Below are 18,198 nucleotides of genomic sequence, written 5' to 3' on the forward strand. Positions count from 1 at the left end.
ACGGTTTTCATGTCATTTGGACTTTGACTGGACAACACCCGTCCTGAATCTTTGTGTTTTCTCTCCTTTCTCTCAAGTTTTCTCTAACACTTCTTTTCCTTTTTGAAGTTTTTACAACCCTTCCTTTTGTTTGATCGTTCCTCCCTTCCAGGATAAGCGAATTGTTTTATGACATTTATAATCCTGTAGGCTTAGATCTGGCACAGCTCTGGTTCCGTCGCTGGCAGCCCAGTAGCTGCGTCTCTGCAGTCCACAAACCAATCCTTCCTTTGTCCCTGCATGTGAGAACATCTCTCCATCCATGAGATCCATGTTACCCAGATGTGGGTAGTAAGTTACATTTACTCAGTTACTTCTGGTAAAATACATTTTTCCTCAAACTGGGATTTTTGTCTCCATACTTTTTCTCTTTACTCTAGTACATTTGTGATAATAATCCAGTACTTGTTACTCTGGCCTGTACCTGTAGTTACTTTAAATTGTTTGGAACTTTCAAACAATATGGAATTGTGTAAAAGTTACTTTTCTTTATCTGCAATTTTGACTATTACCACATGAATTTAAACTAATACTCAGTGCTTGAGTATTTTACTTTTTTACTCAAACATATAATACATTACTTTTGACTAACACTTGAATAAAAGCTTCTTATAGTAACAGTACTTTAGCTTGAGTTCTGTCCTTTTTTAAATCGTACCATATACAAGGTGCATGCTGGGAGCTTGCGGCTCCTGCGGGGTATCTTAGCTGATCCTATGTGTTTTTGGACTGAAATGTCTTTCCAGGGATCTGCTCTAGTCACTTCTCCAGTTTGAGAGTTACAACCTGAGAGCTCCAATTGCCACGATGAGATAAGTGGACCGATCTCAAAGCGGACTTATCTATCTATGAATAAGATAAGTCCTTCAGTGAGTCAGATTTTTCATTCAGACTCTAAACTTCAATACGGAAGAGGAAACGTTGCTGTGACGGAGAGTCTCCCCTGGTTCAAACCAACAGCTTGTCAAAGCCACCATATGCGACGACTTTGAAAATGCCCCTAGTGGTGTCCGCCGTCAAGCAGTCGCTGCATCGGTCCGTTGTGGCGAAGAGAGAGCTGAGCCAGAGAGCAAAGCTTTAATTTACCGGTTGATCTTTGTTTCAAATATTGTTTCTTTTTCTGGTGAAATTGGTAAGGTTACCATTTATTAATTAGGTAAAATTGTGTTAAACAGCGTTTACCCGTAAACCGAAGCTCACTTTTCGCATTTCAGGCCATTTTGTCTGAACCATGAAAAGGGTCAATCGACCTACAAAGCATGTCTGAGGACTGTGGGAGGAAACCGGAGTACCCAAAAAAACCACACCTGCACTGGGGTCCCAAGCTGAACACTTCAAGTATTTTAAAAATATTTTTCATACCCATTAATATTTAATTCTGTCATTTGAAAAAATAAAATTATATTTAAAATCACTGAAATGGCAGAAGACCGCTCATGTGAAAGTGGTTGATCCTCCCCGTCCCTCTGCAGCAATGGACTATTCCATCAGCAAGTTGACAAGCAGAGAGAGACTGCAGTGAGATGAAACCTCAGTGGTGAATATCAGATTAATCAGAGACACAACAAAATAAAAAAATAAAACAGAAGGAATTTATTAACAAGCAGTGCATTCAAATTATGTCAGCTAAAATAAAGACAACAATGTGCAAATCAAAGTACAAACTCAGGTACAGCATTTCTGCCTCAGATCTTCATCATCATCGGCCTACCCCAACAATCAAACAGGTACTGAGTCACAAAAACAAAACTGATGAAAAATCTCTAAGAAATTCCACTCATCATCAGCTTCTACAGAAACTTCCACGAAAGTGCTTGTCTGCTCTCCGAACCATCTTTAGTAGCTGATTTCACCTTCAGGACATGACAATAAACTGCACTCCTATTCATAAACTCTACTATAAAGCAGATAAAGTGACTCCTGATGTGAGAACCACCGCCTCTCCTGCATCGACATCAACCGTCTCACTCATGCCGGCTGATCACCAATGAGATTCTAGTGTCTGCAGTTGTCCAATCAATGAGAACTGGATGACTTAAATACTTATAAATAACAAATATTTGTCTATACTTTAGAAATAAGTCAACATATATTCTGTGTATAATAGATATTTTATAAAATCATTATTTTCTTTGCTCTCAGTCAAACGTGATCTACTAAATCATCTTTTATTTGGTAATATTTGAGTTATTTTCCCCCAAAAAATGTAGCGTTTCCACAATAATATGCCGGATTTTTAACCCCTTAACACCTGAGGTGTTGGTGGTCCCACTTAGACACTAAATTTTGGACATACTTCATATTTTTTCAAGTAAAACTTGAATAATAAAAAGGTAGGAATATTATTCCAGAATAAATCAACTGAAACCTTAAATAACTTTCAGTATTTTACTCCATAAAAATATAATTTGTCAGATTTATACAAGTTAGAAATAAGCTCCAGATATCATCGGGTCATTAATAACAATAAAATAAAAAGATCTGGAGGGCCGAATAGAATTACCTGGAGGGCCGGATCCGGCCCCCGGGCCTTGACTTTGACTCATGTGACATAAACACTGGAGCTCAGGAGTTAAAGGGTTAAACAAATCATCAGCTGGTTTGTAGTGTATTGGCAGGAAACGCTTCAACCTTCCCACTTAACCCACTGTAACCCTCTTGGGGTCATGGGGTTGCTGGAGCCTATCCTTGGTACAGGTGGGGTACAAATCACCAGATTGCTGAAGGGCCACAAACAGTCACCAATCAACTTATGGAGCATGTTTTTGGGGGCTGTGGGAAGAAACCTCACACATGAACCCCGCTGTGAGGCGAGAGTGCTAACCGCTACCCCACCAGTACAACCTTAAATTGAGTTTCTACAGGGGTTGTTGCAGTTCATTACACACAAATGGAAGACACAGTTCAGAAACAGTCAAAAATGTTAATATAAATACTTGAGTGAGGCAGCAATAATATTTAAAGGACGTTGAGAGAATTGTCTTTGATTCTGGAGGCGTCTTCCAGCGGCTCAGGCGTCCCAGGAGGACCTAACCTGAGGCCTGCGAATCCTCATCTGTGGAGAGGAGCGACAGTTAGACTGAGGAGAACCGAGTCTGCTTTTAAATCTGCTGCTGGTGAGTCACTGACCAGTTGGTTCAGCGGGATGTCGCCCTGATTCTGGTCTGAGCTGGCAGGCCGAGAGTACCCTGAGTTGGCCGGCCACTGGCCCGTTTGGGGCATGGGGGTCGGTCCGTCGGACAGCGTCATCGGTCTGCTCCCAAAATAGGAAGGCGGAGGAGAATTCCGGTAGGGAGGTGTCTGGCGCTTGGCGTAGCCGGAGTTATCGTCTAAGTACGAGGGATTGTTGTAACCTACAAGAAGCAATAAAGGTTTACGTAAGATCTTTGACAAATTCATTTATTGGACTGTATGACTGCATCAGTCATAATCCTTATCAAGACTTTTACAAGCAGCCCTTTCAAAGTGGATTCTGTGTAGCTCTTGAAGGTGACTGGGAGACAATTGTTTCCAACTAAACCACTTCTGTAACTGTTACCAGACACCGCGGTTCTTCCGGCTGCTCCCTATACCAGTTAGGAAACCGAAGAGCAGAAGATTTATGTTCTAGCCTCAGCCAACTCTGAGAAGGCACCAGAAAAACAAAAAAGTTAAAAGCTTTCTAAGTCAGGACTCTGCAACCTTTAAAGACCCATTTAGGTCCATTTTTACCTGAGTACATTGACTTTTACCCTTGGAAAAAGCCCCGCCCCTCTGACTGATTTTCAAATTTCGCCTTTGGGTGGAGTCAACCTCCAACTTCCCTGTTTGGTGACCCTTTACCGGTAAATAATGATGTCAAACTGAGGTACACGGACTTTTGCAAACTACTTTTACAAAGCTACTTTGTAAGCTATGAAGCTGTGACATTTGATGGATTGTAGGAGCATTATGGGTACTGTAGTCATTAGTAGAGGTTTAGAGAAAAATCGAATTGGTGATGTATCGATGTATTTCATTTGGCGATATTGCATCAAAGTCTATCTTGGGAAGTTGGAAACCATCTTGGAGCGAATTGGAGGAAACCCCGAAAATTGACCTGATCCGTGAATATTCCGCCACAAAGCAGCACCTGGACGTTCAGCAGCTGGGTGTGCCTGCGCCAAAACAACCATCTCTACCAGGAACTCCCGAGCCAAGGACACACTCCTTCGACCGAACCAAAACAATCTGCTGAAGGTGCAACAAGCAGAACCTGTTGTCATAGAGACCTGCATTTCTCTGATCTCCACGGCCCTTTCCCTAGATTTCAACATTTTGGTGACTCTCTTTCTTGCCCTCCCAACTGTGGCGTAGAGCGCTGTGCGATTACGCTTGTATGTGTGGACCTTTTCGTCTATGTTACATCAATGTGCTTCTATGTTAATTAATTGTTGCCTGTACTTCAATCTATGCCGTCCTACTAGGACACAGATGGAAGATGTTTGATTTTTGACATCATTCCTGTACCCTCCTCATGTATCATGGCGATTAGTGCCGCCAGATTTGCATGGCTGCTGCCCCCCATTGGGCAATATGTCTTGTATGTGTTGCCTACAATTTGCTTTGGGATTAGTTTTTGAGATCCTTCAGTGTCTTACTTTTGTTTTCCACCTAAACCCCCGACCACTAGTTGGCAGCACAGCACACTTTGAGCCGCTCTACACCGCACCAGAACAACAAGATCTCGCGAGAACCAGCTTGTGTTAAATGTTCAGTCTCATTGGTTCAATCAGCCTCACGGTTTTGCTTGAGCTCTTACTAACTTTTACTTTACAGTTACTTTTAAAAACTAACAACATTTTTTTGGCTAGAATATACGGGTTAAAATGGTTCTGGAAAGTTCTTTAAACCAATTGTCTTAAGACAACTTTACCAGGAAAAACATTTATTCTATCCTGGATGTGACGTATGAGGGCCAAACACAAGAAAACTGGAGTCAGATTGGTGAAGATCTCACCAGCTTTGTTGGAGCCTGCTGGGCTGTTGGGGCGCGGCCATTCAACCTCTTCTTCCATGTACAAATTGACCTGCTTTTTTTTCTGGTCCTTGGTTCTAGAGAAGAAAACAGATTCAGGAATTCAGAATTGGATTCAGAAAAAAGAGAAAAAAATCTTTGACAAAAAGCATGTTAAATATGTGGGTGCTATGCTCTTCCTCATCCATTAATAGCAATAAAGCAACTAAACCCATAGCAGTCTCTGCACTGTCTGGTATTGACCACATAGGAATGATACTAACATGGCATTAAATAGTTTTCAACTAAACTATAATGTGAAGGCCTCAAAAAAGTTATTAGCTTTGACATTTTTGGTTCAAAAGAAACATAAGAGTTATAGTACATAATTGTTGAAAAAACGTTCTATTCAGTGGAGCTTCATCTGCTTTTTTAAACAGTTTTTCACTTTATTTTCACCTCGTCTTCGCTTTGTTTTTGGATTGGAACATTTTTATTTTATCTGAAGAAATTAAGAGTTTATTTATGCATTCTAAAGAAGGGAAAATGCACAGAGGAATACTAATCATGTGAAACATGCAAAGATGTATTGTGCCAGGTTATAGTATATTTAATTAATTCTACACATGTGATCAATCTTTATTAATATAGCACTTTTCACATATTGTGTAATATAGAAAAAATCTGTGGTCAACAAGTTGGCATCTGATGTTTTAAAGGTAAATAATCAGGGAAAAAAAGTAGTAAGAAAATGTTCAAAAGTGGCCAAGACTACAAAGAGTTAAACCCTTTAATTTTGTAACTAAGTTCTTGGTGGAACCGTTACAGATAAATGAGAACTAGGGATGTGTTGATAGAATCGATTAATCGATCTAAGCTTAATAGATCAATAATCGATCCATAAAAAGATTGATCTAACGCCTGATGCAAAAGTCTAGCTAGCTTGATGCTAACGTATATTGGGATTTCCTATAGGACGGCTAATGCTAATTAAACATAGACTTCAGACTAAATGAACATCTTTATAAATTAATTTTCTTAAGGAAATCTTTTTTAAATTGACCATTTGGGGTTACTTTAAAAAAATAAAGCACCATTTTTTGCTAATAATTTCTTCTTCTTCTGGTATAAGGTGTAATGCCATAGCATGATCGCCACCTAGTGGCCAAAATAAAACGCCCTCCAGGAGAGGCAGAAAACATTTGACGGTTTCCTCAAATGTAACATTTAATTTCAAAGAAACTGACATTTTTAAATGTAATAAATTACAGAACTTTTGTTCAAATGTTTCACCTTTTACTGTGCAAATTTATCATTCAGTTTGGCAGAACGTAGTGGTGAACCATCACTCTAAACTTACTTGGTCTGCTTGCGTTTGTTGAACACAGAAAATGCAGTCAGGCCCGCCACAAACAGCAGGAGAACGGCCAAGACTACACTTACGCCAGCAATCAAACCAATCCGATGCAAAGGCTGACTGCAATCATCTCTCAGGTACCAGAATGTATCAATATTTTTACACCTGAAAAAAAGAAAAACGTTTAACAAAAGGATTTAGCGTTCATGATTAATGTCATATTATTAATAGTTTTATTATTAGTAGAGGTAGTAGCAGTGGTGGTATGTAATCTAGTGATGGGTAAATAGAAGAGAAAAAGTTTGTATCAGATACTGACTTCATTATGTGAAATTATTTAAAAGGTTTTTCACTTTCTTGCTGGTTTCTTACACCTATTTAAAAAAACTAAAATAAAATATGTTCTGATAGTTTATCATTTAGAGCTCGTGTCAAAGTCAAGGCCCTCTGGGTAATTCTATCCGGCCCTCCAGATCTTTTTATTTTATTGTCATTAATGACCCGATGTTATCTTGTGCTTATTTCTAACTTGTATCATTTTGACCAAATATATTTTTATGGAGAGTAAAACATGAAATGTTATTTAAGGTTTAAATTGATTTACTCTGGAATAATATTTCTGTCTTATTGTTATTCATATTGGTGTTAAAAAGTTACAGTTTTAAATAAAAGAAAAATAGCATTCTGGATTATTATGACATTTACTAAGATTTTTTAGGCTATTTTGGAGTTTAGCTAAAATATCAGCTACATGCTAGCTGTTTAGGCCAGTTTAGGCCTTTTTTTGTTCACATTTTTTATGCTGTTTTGGAGTTAGGCTAAAATTTGCAGGTTAGCTATTTTGGCTAATTTAGAGTATTTTGAAGTTTGGCTATTTTTTCAGCTACACACTATCTGTTTTGGCTAACCAAAGTTTTTTTAAAGTTTTTTCAGCTAATTTGACATTTAGCTAATATGTTAGCTTTCTATCATTTTCAGCTATTAACTTCAGTGTTTTAAGCTATCAGCTTCAGCCTTTTCTGTCATCAATTTCAGCATCTTCAGCTATCCTCAGCGGCAAAATTCAGCTTATTGCAGGTAATGCTATATATCTAGTTCATAATTATGTTAGAAAGTTACAGTTATAAATGAAAAAAAAACATTCTTCTAGCTTTTTGGACGTATTTTTGGCATTTATTAAGATTTAATTAGGCTTTTTGGAGTTAAGCTAATTTTTCAATTACATGCTGGCTGTTTTGGCTAATTTAGTTTTTTTTTTTTTAATTTAATGTTTTTAAGCTGTTTTAGAATTAGGCTAATATTTTTTCTATTTTTCAGGCTTTTTGAAGTTTAGCTAATTTTCAGCTACATGCTAGCTGTTTTGGCTGACCAAAGGTTTTTTTTATGTTTTCTTGGCTAATTTGGTATTTGGCTAATATTTTCGCTAGCTATCAGTTTTAGCGTTTTCAGCTATCAGCTTCAGCATTTTTCAGCTATCATCACTAGCATCTTCAGCTGCCAAATTCAGCTTACAGCATTCACACTAGTAGTTGATATCTATGTTAAAAAGTTACGGTTTTAAAGTTTTAAAAATGTAGTTTTAGAGTTTTCAATAAACGTTTGTCCTGTTTGACCTAAGGTGTGTTTTGGATTTTTTTGACTCCCCTGATGTTCAGGAAAGACAGGGAAACTCATCTGTGACAACAAAGTAGATTACTGTCCCAATGAAGTCCTTCCCACTAAAGTGAAATACTGTGACAGGTTTTCATTCCAAAAGAAAATATAAAAAAAAATCAGGTTTTTAAGAATTGTTCTTCAAAAGACAACAATCAAACAGTTCACTTACTGGCAAACCGGTTCAACTAACACCTTGCATTCTCCATCATTGAAGCAGACTTTGTGGTTTGAATGGTTTAAATGACACGCACTCAAACACACGATAAGATCATTTACAACATGTCCCTCATAGATTGGTTGGCATTGTTCTGTAAAAAAAAAACAAGACATTTCCATAAAACACACAAATAAAAATGAGAATGGTGACATTTGAAGCTTCTCAGTCATTGCCATTGAAGTTTGCTAAAGATGATTATTGGCTTCTTTTACTTTCAGTAAAACAAGCTTCAAGAATTCAGAGCATCTTGTTAAATTTATCGTAGAAGGTCTTTCAGAACTTCTTGAACAAAGTTAAATAAATAACTAAAAGTATTTCTTTACGAATATTAGGTTCAGCTTCCTTGTGTATTGACTGGCTTGTTGTGTCCAAACACTGATTTGTTTGAATTTATATGTGAACATCAACAACCAAAAGGTGTACTCACCTGCCAGGTCTATCTCAGCTGTTTCCACCTCGGTTGCTGAGACTGTTAAACCGCAATCTGTCAAATTCAGAAGAAAAAACAATATTTTATTACCATGTCAGAGGCTGTTTTTTGTAATACGCAACCATTGACTGTATATTAGAAGTGGACTGAGTGACCTCCTTCTTTCTTGCGTTCCAAAAAACTACAATTGATAAATATTTTAAGCATTATATTTGTCAGAATAACCATTCTTGCTATGATACCTTTTTATTAACATCTTCTTGCTAATCCTATTTTTTTTCTCACAATATTCAAGTTCTAAACTGACCAATCAGATGCTTCATTAAAAGGATATGGTTGAACGTTTGACAGATTGTCTTGACCTTGCTTTCAGTGGAAGGGGTGTGGCCTTCTAAAAAGCTAAAATGTAAACTAGTTCCAACATGGACCAATCACGGCTCACTAAGGACGTCTGGATCCAACATGGCGACTGAACTGGAAGTAAGTACTTTTCTCTGGTTGACATCTCCCTGGCTCTGTCCAGTTCTTTATACACAGTCAATGTACGCACCATTGAATCCACAACTCATTGAACAGTATATATTATTGGAAATAAAGTCAGGCATGAACCTTCGCAGTTCTTCAGTTCTTCAGTGGCGTTTTTAATCGCTTTAAATTCTTCTTCATATTTCTCTTGGTTCCCTTGGTTTGAAAGTTGCAGAACTACGTCATGGGTGACATTAACACTGAAAAAAAGAAATACATACATTTTTGTGAAAAAAAAAAAATCTCAATTGTCAACTCACTTCAACAGCTTAAAGTATTAAAAAAAAACATGTATGGTGCTTGTGTGACTATCATTAGGAAAGAATTTCTTTTCTCTCAATGCTTTAAATCAGGCTGTATTCTGGGTTACTTTATTTATATATCTGCATACCAGGACTGTGGTCATCTTTAATAGAAAAATAAAAATAAAAAAAATAAAAAAATTTATTAGATTACCAACAAGTGTTTAAATATATTCATAGGCTATGGTTTTAATCTTTATAGTAATTAAAAAAAGGGAGTTTACCTAATATTTTAGCGACATGCTAACGTTTTTGGCTTATTTGTTATCTGCTGAGGTTTTTATAGGATACATTAGAGTTTAGTTTCTATTTTAGCAACAGGCTAACGTTTTTGACTACTTTAGTTTACTAAGGAATTTTAGGCTTCTTTGGAGTTTAGCTAGTATTTAAGCAATGAGCTAGCTTTTTGGGGCTAATTTGGAGTCTAGCTCACATTTAAGCAACACACTAAATACAGTTTCAAAATTGGCATGTATTAGGGATTTTTAAGTAATTTTATTACAGGTTTTTTTTCAGAAATCTAGGTCAACTTCAGCACTTATTAGTAGTATTTAACGAAATTTCCAAATCTAACATTTTTCAAATAGCTTTTGCATTTTCAGCAAATCCCTTCAGCAATTAAAGTAAATTTTGTCACAATTTTCAGCAAAAAGTCTCAGCGTCTTCGGTGACGATTTTCAGAAAAAGCATTCACACTAGCATTAATGCAGGTTATACAACTTTTGTAGTTAATATTGCATGAGTCAGCATTCTGGTCTTCTCAAGGCGCAGAAATACAGATAAGCAGGGGAGGATTTGCAAACAGAAAGAAGAATAAAACTCATAATGGAGAATTAAATACAAGATGCTGCTAATATGATAAGGTAACAGTTAAAATGTGTTTTTCTTTCAACTTTAACGCAAGAATCTCCCATATCTGCTAATTCCAAATCCCCAAACCTTTACACTCCGTAGTACATTTTATTTTTATTTTTGTAATAATTGAATACAGTTGCAAGCAATGAGCCTGTTTCTGTGCATTTTAAATATACAATCATTATCTGAATTCTCTAGTTCTTTATTCAAGTGACATGTAAACAGGATAACCTGAAGTCCTTTATGTGATGAAGCCATTTCATGATAAAACTGAGAAAGTACTGACAGTGGTGGAAGAAGTTGACTAATAATAATTCATTAGAAAATAAGAAAACGATGAGTTGTTCATGAAAAAGACAAACAAAAAAGGATCATGGTGTATCTTTATTATTTACCTGTAGTCTTGAGGGGTTTCTCTAAGGGAGATCTTAATCTGAAATTAAAGTTTTTTTTTGGTTAGACATAAATGTATTAACAATAAATTGAACAATGATGATTAAAACATGTTTATTACTCCCTTTATTGTCATACATAAGATAATAAATACCTTTTTAACAGTGCTGTCTGGCCGTTTTTTTAAGGTGCCTCCTCGTCTACAAGGATTGGAAACAAGATCAGGTAAAGATAATTTTTGCTCGATTTTCATCAGTTTGATTTCAAAATTAAGATAGTCCATCAACTTGAGAACGTCTGTGATTAAGTCATTGTCTGCAAATTAAATAAAATTTCAAAAGGCTTTTACCTTACATCTGTGACCACAATCTCAAACGGTTGTGATAGTTTACTCTTATAATATTTATCCATCTGAAAGACAAAAACAGGTTGAATTACTTGGAGAAATTCATACCCAATTAATTCAGCCCACATTCAACATCACTGACGTTGGTCAAGTTTATCATTAGACCATAAATGTACTCTTAATATCAGCATTATTAGCTATTTTTATTGTTAGTATTACAACATGAGTTACTTTTTCTGTGAAGTTCTTAACAAATTCCTTGTATTCTTCAGAGGTTTTGTCATTGTACTTGTCATTGAATTTTTCCTCCAACACCATTTGGACCTTTACTGGGCGTTTAATCAATCCTGTGAAGAAAATAAAAATAAAAACATTTAAATGTGGTTGTCAATAATTGTTGTTTTTGTTTGTAAAGGGACAAAAAGAATTAGACAAATATGTTGAAGAAAAGTACCTGGTGTGGTCTCTGCAACAAAGTCTTGACATTCAGTCCCATTGAATTGAGGAAGACATACGCAAACACTTCCAGTGAGAGTTCCACCATTTTGACATAACTTTTGTGTAACTATTGGAGCTTCAGTCAGTGAAGTTGACAGTGAAAGAACAGTGGTTCCAGCAGTGCCAGATGTTGTAGCAGTGTCATCAGTTGTAATTCCAGATGTCTCTGATGGTCCTGCATCAGTAGTCAAAGGGGTTTGTGATGTGACTCCTGTGATTACTGATGTAACAGGATCAGTGGTTCCACCTGTGTTACTTTCAGTGGGCCCTGGAGTACCTTCGCTAGAAGGACTAGTTTCAGCTGTAATAGGTACAGTTGCTGGGGAATCACCTGAAGTACCTGCATCAGTTGCCATTCCAGTGACAGCTGTTTCTGGTGGTCCTGACACTGCATCAGTAGTGAAATGGGTTTGTGATGTGACTCCTGTAATTGCTGATGTAACAGGATCAGTGCCTTCTGTGTTGGATGGTGTGCTACCTTCCGTGGGCCCAGGAGTACCTTCGCTAGAGGGACTGGTTTCTGCTGTAACAGGTGCAGTTGCTGGGGAATCACCTGAAGTATCTGAGCCAGTTGTCATTCCAGTGCCAGATGTCTCTGATGGTCCTGACCCTGCATCGGTAGTCAAATGGGTTTGTGATGTGACTCCTGTAATTGCTGATGTAACAGGATCAGTGGTTCCACCTGTGTTACTTTCAGTGGGCCCGGGAGTACCTTCGCTAGAAGGACTGGTTTCAGCTGTAATAGGTACAGTTGCTGGGGAATCACCTGAAGTACCGCCGTCAGTTGTCATTCCAGTGCCGGATGTCTCAGATGGTCCTGACACTGCATCAGTAGTGAAATGGGTTTCTGATGTGACTCCTGTAATTGCTGAAGTATCAGGATCAGTGGTTCCACCTGTGTTACTTTCAGTGGGTCCAGGAGTACCGTTGCTAGAAGGACTGGCTGAAGTATCAGGATCAGTGGTTCCACCTGTGTTATTTTCAGTGGGTCCGGGAGTACCGTTGCTAGAAGGACTGGTTTCAGCTGTAATAGGTACAGTTGCTGGGGAATCACCTGAAGTACCTGCATTAGTTGTCATTCCAGTGCCGGATGTCTCTGATGGTTCTGACACTGCATCAGTAGTGAAATGGGTTTGTGATGTGACTCCTGTAATTGCTGAAGTATCAGGATCAGTGGTTCCATCTGTGTCAGTGGGGCCGGGAGTACCTTCGCTAGAAGGACTGGTTTCAGGTGTAACAGGTACAGTTGCTGGGGAATCACCTGAAGTATCTGCGTCAGTTGTCATTCCAGTGACAGCGGTTTCTGATGGTCCTGACACTGCATCAGTAGTCAAATGGGTTTGTGATGTTACTCCTGTAATTGCTGAAGTATCAGGATTGGTGGTTCCATCTGTGTTGGAGGGTGTGCTACTGTCTGTGTACCCTGTACCATCTCCGCTAGTAGGACTGGTTCCTTCAACTGTTGAGGCGGAAGGTACAGTTGCTGGGGAATCACCTGAAGTATCTGAGCCAGTTGTCATTCCAGTGCCAGATGTCTCTGATGGTTCTGACACTGCTTCAGTAGTCAAATGGGTTTGTGATGTGACTCCTGTTATTGCTGAAGTATCAGGATCAGATGTTCCTTCTGTGTTGGATGGTGTGCTACTTTCAGCGGTTCCTGGAGTATCTCCAATAGTAGGATTAGCATCTTCAGCTGTAGTAGCAGGTATAGTTGCTGGGGAATCACCTGAAGTACCTGCATCAGTGACAGCTGTTTCTGATGGTCCTGACACTGCTTGAGTTGTGGAAGGGGTTTGGGAGGTGGTCCCTGTATTTGCTGAAATGTCAGGATCAGTAGTTTCTTCTGTATTAGATGGTGTACTGTTTTCAGTGGGTCCTGGAGTACTTCCACCAGTAGGACTGGTTCTATCTGCCGTTGTGGCATCAGATACAGTTGTTGGGGAATCACCTGAAGTACCTGCATCAGTGACAGCTGTTTCTGATGGTCCTGACACTGCTTGAGTTGTGGAAGGGGTTTGGGAGGTGGTCCCTGTATTTGCTGAAATGTCAGGATCAGTAGTTTCTTCTGTATTAGATGGTGTACTGTTTTCAGTGGGTCCTGGAGTACTTCCACCAGTAGGACTGGTTCTATCTGCCGTTGTGGCATCAGATACAGTTGTTGGGGAATCACCTGAAGTACCTGCATCAGTGACAGCTGTTTCTGATGGTCCTGACACTGCTTGAGTTGTGGAAGGGGTTTGGGAGGTGGTCCCTGTATTTGCTGAAATGTCAGGATCAGTAGTTTCTTCTGTATTAGATGGTGTACTGTTTTCAGTGGGTCCTGGAGTACTTCCACCAGTAGGACTGGTTCTATCTGCCGTTGTGGCATCAGATACAGTTGTTGGGGAATCACCTGAAGTACCTGCATCAGTGACAGCTGTTTCTGATGGTCCTGACACTGCTTGAGTTGTGGAAGGGGTTTGGGAGGTGGTCCCTGTATTTGCTGAAATGTCAGGATCAGTAGTTTCTTCTGTATTAGATGGTGTACTGTTTTCAGTGGGTCCTGGAGTACTTCCACCAGTAGGACTGGTTCTATCTGCCGTTGTGGCATCAGATACAGTTGTTGGGGAATCACCTGAAGTACCTGCATCAGTGACAGCTGTTTCTGATGGTCCTGACACTGCTTGAGTTGTGGAAGGGGTTTGGGAGGTGGTCCCTGTATTTGCTGAAATGTCAGGATCAGTAGTTTCTTCTGTATTAGATGGTGTACTGTTTTCAGTGGGTCCTGGAGTACTTCCACCAGTAGGACTGGTTCTATCTGCCGTTGTGGCATCAGATACAGTTGTTGGGGAATCACCTGAAGTACCTGCATCAGTGACAGCTGTTTCTGATGGTCCTGACACTGCTTGAGTTGTGGAAGGGGTTTGGGAGGTGGTCCCTGTATTTGCTGAAATGTCAGGATCAGTAGTTTCTTCTGTATTAGATGGTGTACTGTTTTCAGTGGGTCCTGGAGTACTTCCACCAGTAGGACTGGTTCTATCTGCCGTTGTGGCATCAGATACAGTTGTTGGGGAATCACCTGAAGTACCTGCATCAGTGACAGCTGTTTCTGATGGTCCTGACACTGCTTGAGTTGTGGAAGGGGTTTGGGAGGTGGTCCCTGTATTTGCTGAAATGTCAGGATCAGTAGTTTCTTCTGTATTAGATGGTGTGCTGTTTTCAGTGGGTACTGGAGTACTTCCACCAGTAGGACTGGTTCTATCTGCCGTTGTGGCATCAGATACAGTTGTTGGGGGATCACCTGAAGTACCTGCATCAGTTGTCATGCGAGTATCAGTTGCCTCAGATGTTCCTGACACTGCTTGAGCTGTGGAATACGTCTGCATAGTGGCTTCAGTTGTCAGTGAAACAGGGGGCTCAGTGGTTACTCTATTTGTTGTATCTTCAGATGTCTCTTCAGGCGTTGTGTTAGGTGCCAAGCTAGTACCAAGAGACCCAGTTGACAACTCAGTTATTGTGCTTTCACTGGATTGTGAGCAAACATCTGTGAATTTAAAAGAGAGTACATTTTAACTGTTTATGTTTTGTTCGTTGCACAAAGGGCAGAGAATACACATACTACACATGATAACTTTCAAGTACTTTTTTAATGCAACTGTTCTCTATATAGGCCTTTATAAATCAGGGTATTACACATTCCATGTGGTCCAACTTTTGACTTTAAAAACCTTCCCAATATTGTACTCTTCCTGTATATCTAAATCCTAAACTATTTTAATTCTAATTTGTTCTCTATATGTGTCTCTGTATGCAATACACACTGGTCTCTGATGTGACGTCATCAATGTGCAACTGGGGTGTGCTGGGGGCTGATTGTATTGACTCTAATCTAAGGTATGTGTATATTGATATTATTAGGAATTTTGTGGTAAATATATTTATTCATTGGTGAAAAAGTAAAGGTTATAAGTTGGTTACAGAGGCGGAGCTAGTCATTTCATATGGGTGGGGTAGAATACTTTTGAAGGTTGGCAAATGGACAGCAAAGTGGAAGGGTTTAACAAATGAAAAGATCAAAATATGTCAAATAATTTTTTATTATTTTTTATTAATATCAGATCTACATTTGGTTTAAAAATGTTGCTTTTATTATTTGTGCAATGCTTAAAGAAGCTTGAATTGATCATTTCGTAATGTGTGTTGATAATGATTCTAAAATCGACTAAAAATATGGGAGCCAAAGCTTTTTATTGGGGTGACAGCTGCCCTCTCTTGGCCCCCTGTAGCTCAGTCCCTGGTCCGTTATAATTGTTACACATCGTATTTTGATCTTTGATCTCACAATGTCACAAATTTAAATGAAATATACAAAAAATATAGAGAAATAACTAGAGATAGAAATAGAGAAAGAAATAGAGATAGATAGATAGATTATTGGAGATGATTAATTAATTGCACAAACAAAAATCACACGACTGCACTAAAATAACTATGATAAAACAGAGGGGCATTATTTTATATTTTCACAAACCGTTTATGTATAGTAAAAGATTTAAAAGTACAAGAGTCAGCAGTGAGAAAGTCAAGGTGAGGACAGGAAGAGATAAAAGCATTTGCCAAGATACACATTCGACAAACTTAACGACCAAATGGAACATAAAATAAATCCGCTTGTTGTGTATTTTCCAGTGCCACATGGAGTCCAAAGGAGTCAATCTTCATGTTCCTCAAGAACCTGAAATCAAATTGGACGTAGGGGATTCTGCACTGTAGTTGTCTAATTTCCTCATCTCTAACATTTATTCTGTGACTAAGGCTCATGTTGGGTTAAGGAGCTTATCCCATGAACAGCACTAACAGGCTCCTTCGGCAATGTTCAGGGGGGTTGAAAAAAAATCAAAAATCCATACAATAAGCCTTCTTCATATGTTACATAAGTGTTTTCCATGACCTGTCACTCCCACCATAAAAGTGCAAGAACATCTTTACCCTACAGGCTCACCCAGAGATCTACAACCTGTCAACCACCAGAGTGTCCTGTGCAGGTTTGGCACCTTTAAGAACATCTGTGACCAAAAGGCTCATGTTGGGTTAAGTCGCCCCTCTGAGTTTTTTAGACAAAAAGGCTCACAAAAACTCAAACGATGCACTATATTTAAGGAATAGCACATCTATTTAATGTGGTCAATGAAGCATTTATGTAGCAAATGTACCGATGTTAATCATCTAAGTGGAATTGTCTTAAAATGACTTAAAAAGTCAGTTTTTGATTCTAAATTCAGATCAAAGTGAGATTTTTGTTTTAGGATCAGAGGAACGTGGATAACATGCGGGGCAGCATCAAAGCTGAGTAACGTTGCACTTTCTTGACTTTCGAAGAAACAAAGCAAAAAAATAAATGTCAATAAAGTGGAGGATATTTAACAGTGTCTAAAACAATAAGGAAGCTCACTTGTTTCTATTTCAACGACAGAACATGCAAATGTAAAAGTCCTTCTATTGCCCCTGTCAAAGTCAAGGCGCTCCACGGGGTAATTATATCTGACCTCCAGATAATTTTATATTATTATTATTAACCACTATATATATATATATATATATATATATATATATATATATATATATATATATATATATATATATATATATAATTTTGACTGAATATTTTTTGAGAGCAAAATCTTGAAATTTATTTAATTTTAAGTTTATGTTGTTTGGATTTTGGCTCCCTGTGCGATTGAGTTTTACACCCCTAGATAGCTCTTATCAGTCAGGATTGGAAAGTCTTTTTGCATAAAAAGTTAAATAAAAACAACAGCTGGCAAGCAAACTCATTCATAAACGTGAAGCAGGGTTATATATTCTAGATGTGAGTAGTTTGGTATCTAGAGTATCAAGGTTGGTTTTATTGCCCCTCTATTCAACTCCCTTGGTTGCTGCTACTATTTTGTATGGTGCTGTAAATACTTACAACCAAAAACAAAAACATAACCTGTTTAAAAACACAACCTTGAAATCTGCACTATCAAAAAATTCAAGTATCACAAAACCCCAATCGTCAAATACATTGAAACAGTCCAAGACACAGCTGTTAATTTTTGCCAAAATCTTCAAGACAAATCTTACCGTGAACTGAACAGACCAGTAGAACCCAGAGGACCATCAAACGTGAAGAGATGGCCATGGCAAGAATACGTCCCGGTCAACGTCAGGAATAACCAGTGATATAGGCACATGCGAGACCTTTCCAGAGCAGCTTCCAGGTTCTATAAGGAGGGCTTCTTTTAGCCGAGCGACTATTTCAAAGAGGGTCCACCCAGACGGACGTCAGAGGTGGTAGGACTGACGGAGATAAGAACGGGTCGTAAAACCTTTCAACATGATGCTGGTTTATTGCATCCACGCACCTTTACATGTGTGTAACAACATTCTTGACTCCTTGGATTAACTGATAACATTTGATCACTTTGAGTTAGTTAGCAGAATCATGACTCAACAATTGACCATAAGATCTCCCATTTCCTCTTAATGTGATACAGTTTTAGTCAAAACTAAAATATCCAAACACAAAAAGCACTAAAAAGGCTTAAAATATATAAAACATTCTTCTTCTGGTACATTTATAG

The 18,198-nt window shown here is 38.4% G+C and overlaps 1 protein-coding gene across 3 annotated transcripts; it reads right to left on the reverse strand.

Annotated features, from left to right (window-relative positions):
* Positions 1-2,501: 2,501 nt before the first annotated feature.
* On the reverse strand, positions 2,502-18,132 carry LOC112155645 (mucin-3A). Of its 3 annotated transcripts, XM_036216849.1 has the most exons (15): positions 17,699-18,072; positions 13,089-15,116; positions 12,801-12,854; positions 11,550-11,870; positions 11,327-11,442; positions 11,099-11,160; positions 10,904-10,949; positions 10,752-10,789; positions 9,284-9,399; positions 8,672-8,728; positions 8,197-8,335; positions 6,375-6,536; positions 5,018-5,112; positions 3,169-3,392; positions 2,502-3,094 (listed from the first exon to the last, which is right to left on the reverse strand). In XM_036216849.1, the coding sequence occupies exons 1-15, from the start codon at positions 17,754-17,756 to the stop codon at positions 3,050-3,052; spliced, it is 3,561 nt and encodes a 1,186-aa protein (XP_036072742.1). In that variant the 5' UTR covers positions 17,757-18,072; the 3' UTR covers positions 2,502-3,049. The 3 variants fall into 3 exon arrangements, 2 of the variants coding, with proteins under 2 accessions (XP_036072742.1, XP_036072741.1); XM_036216848.1 differs by lacking the exons at positions 12,801-12,854; positions 13,089-15,116; positions 17,699-18,072 and having other exon boundaries at positions 11,550-12,328; XR_004949676.1 differs by lacking the exons at positions 2,502-3,094; positions 3,169-3,392; positions 5,018-5,112; ... (4 more) ...; positions 10,752-10,789; positions 10,904-10,949 and having other exon boundaries at positions 11,142-11,160; positions 11,550-12,854; positions 13,089-13,328; positions 13,551-15,116; positions 17,699-18,132.
* Between the last annotated feature and the right edge of the window lie 66 nt (positions 18,133-18,198).

The sequence above is a fragment of the Oryzias melastigma genome, linkage group LG18, assembly GCF_002922805.2.
Source record: "Oryzias melastigma strain HK-1 linkage group LG18, ASM292280v2, whole genome shotgun sequence".
Taxonomy (NCBI): domain Eukaryota; kingdom Metazoa; phylum Chordata; class Actinopteri; order Beloniformes; family Adrianichthyidae; genus Oryzias; species Oryzias melastigma.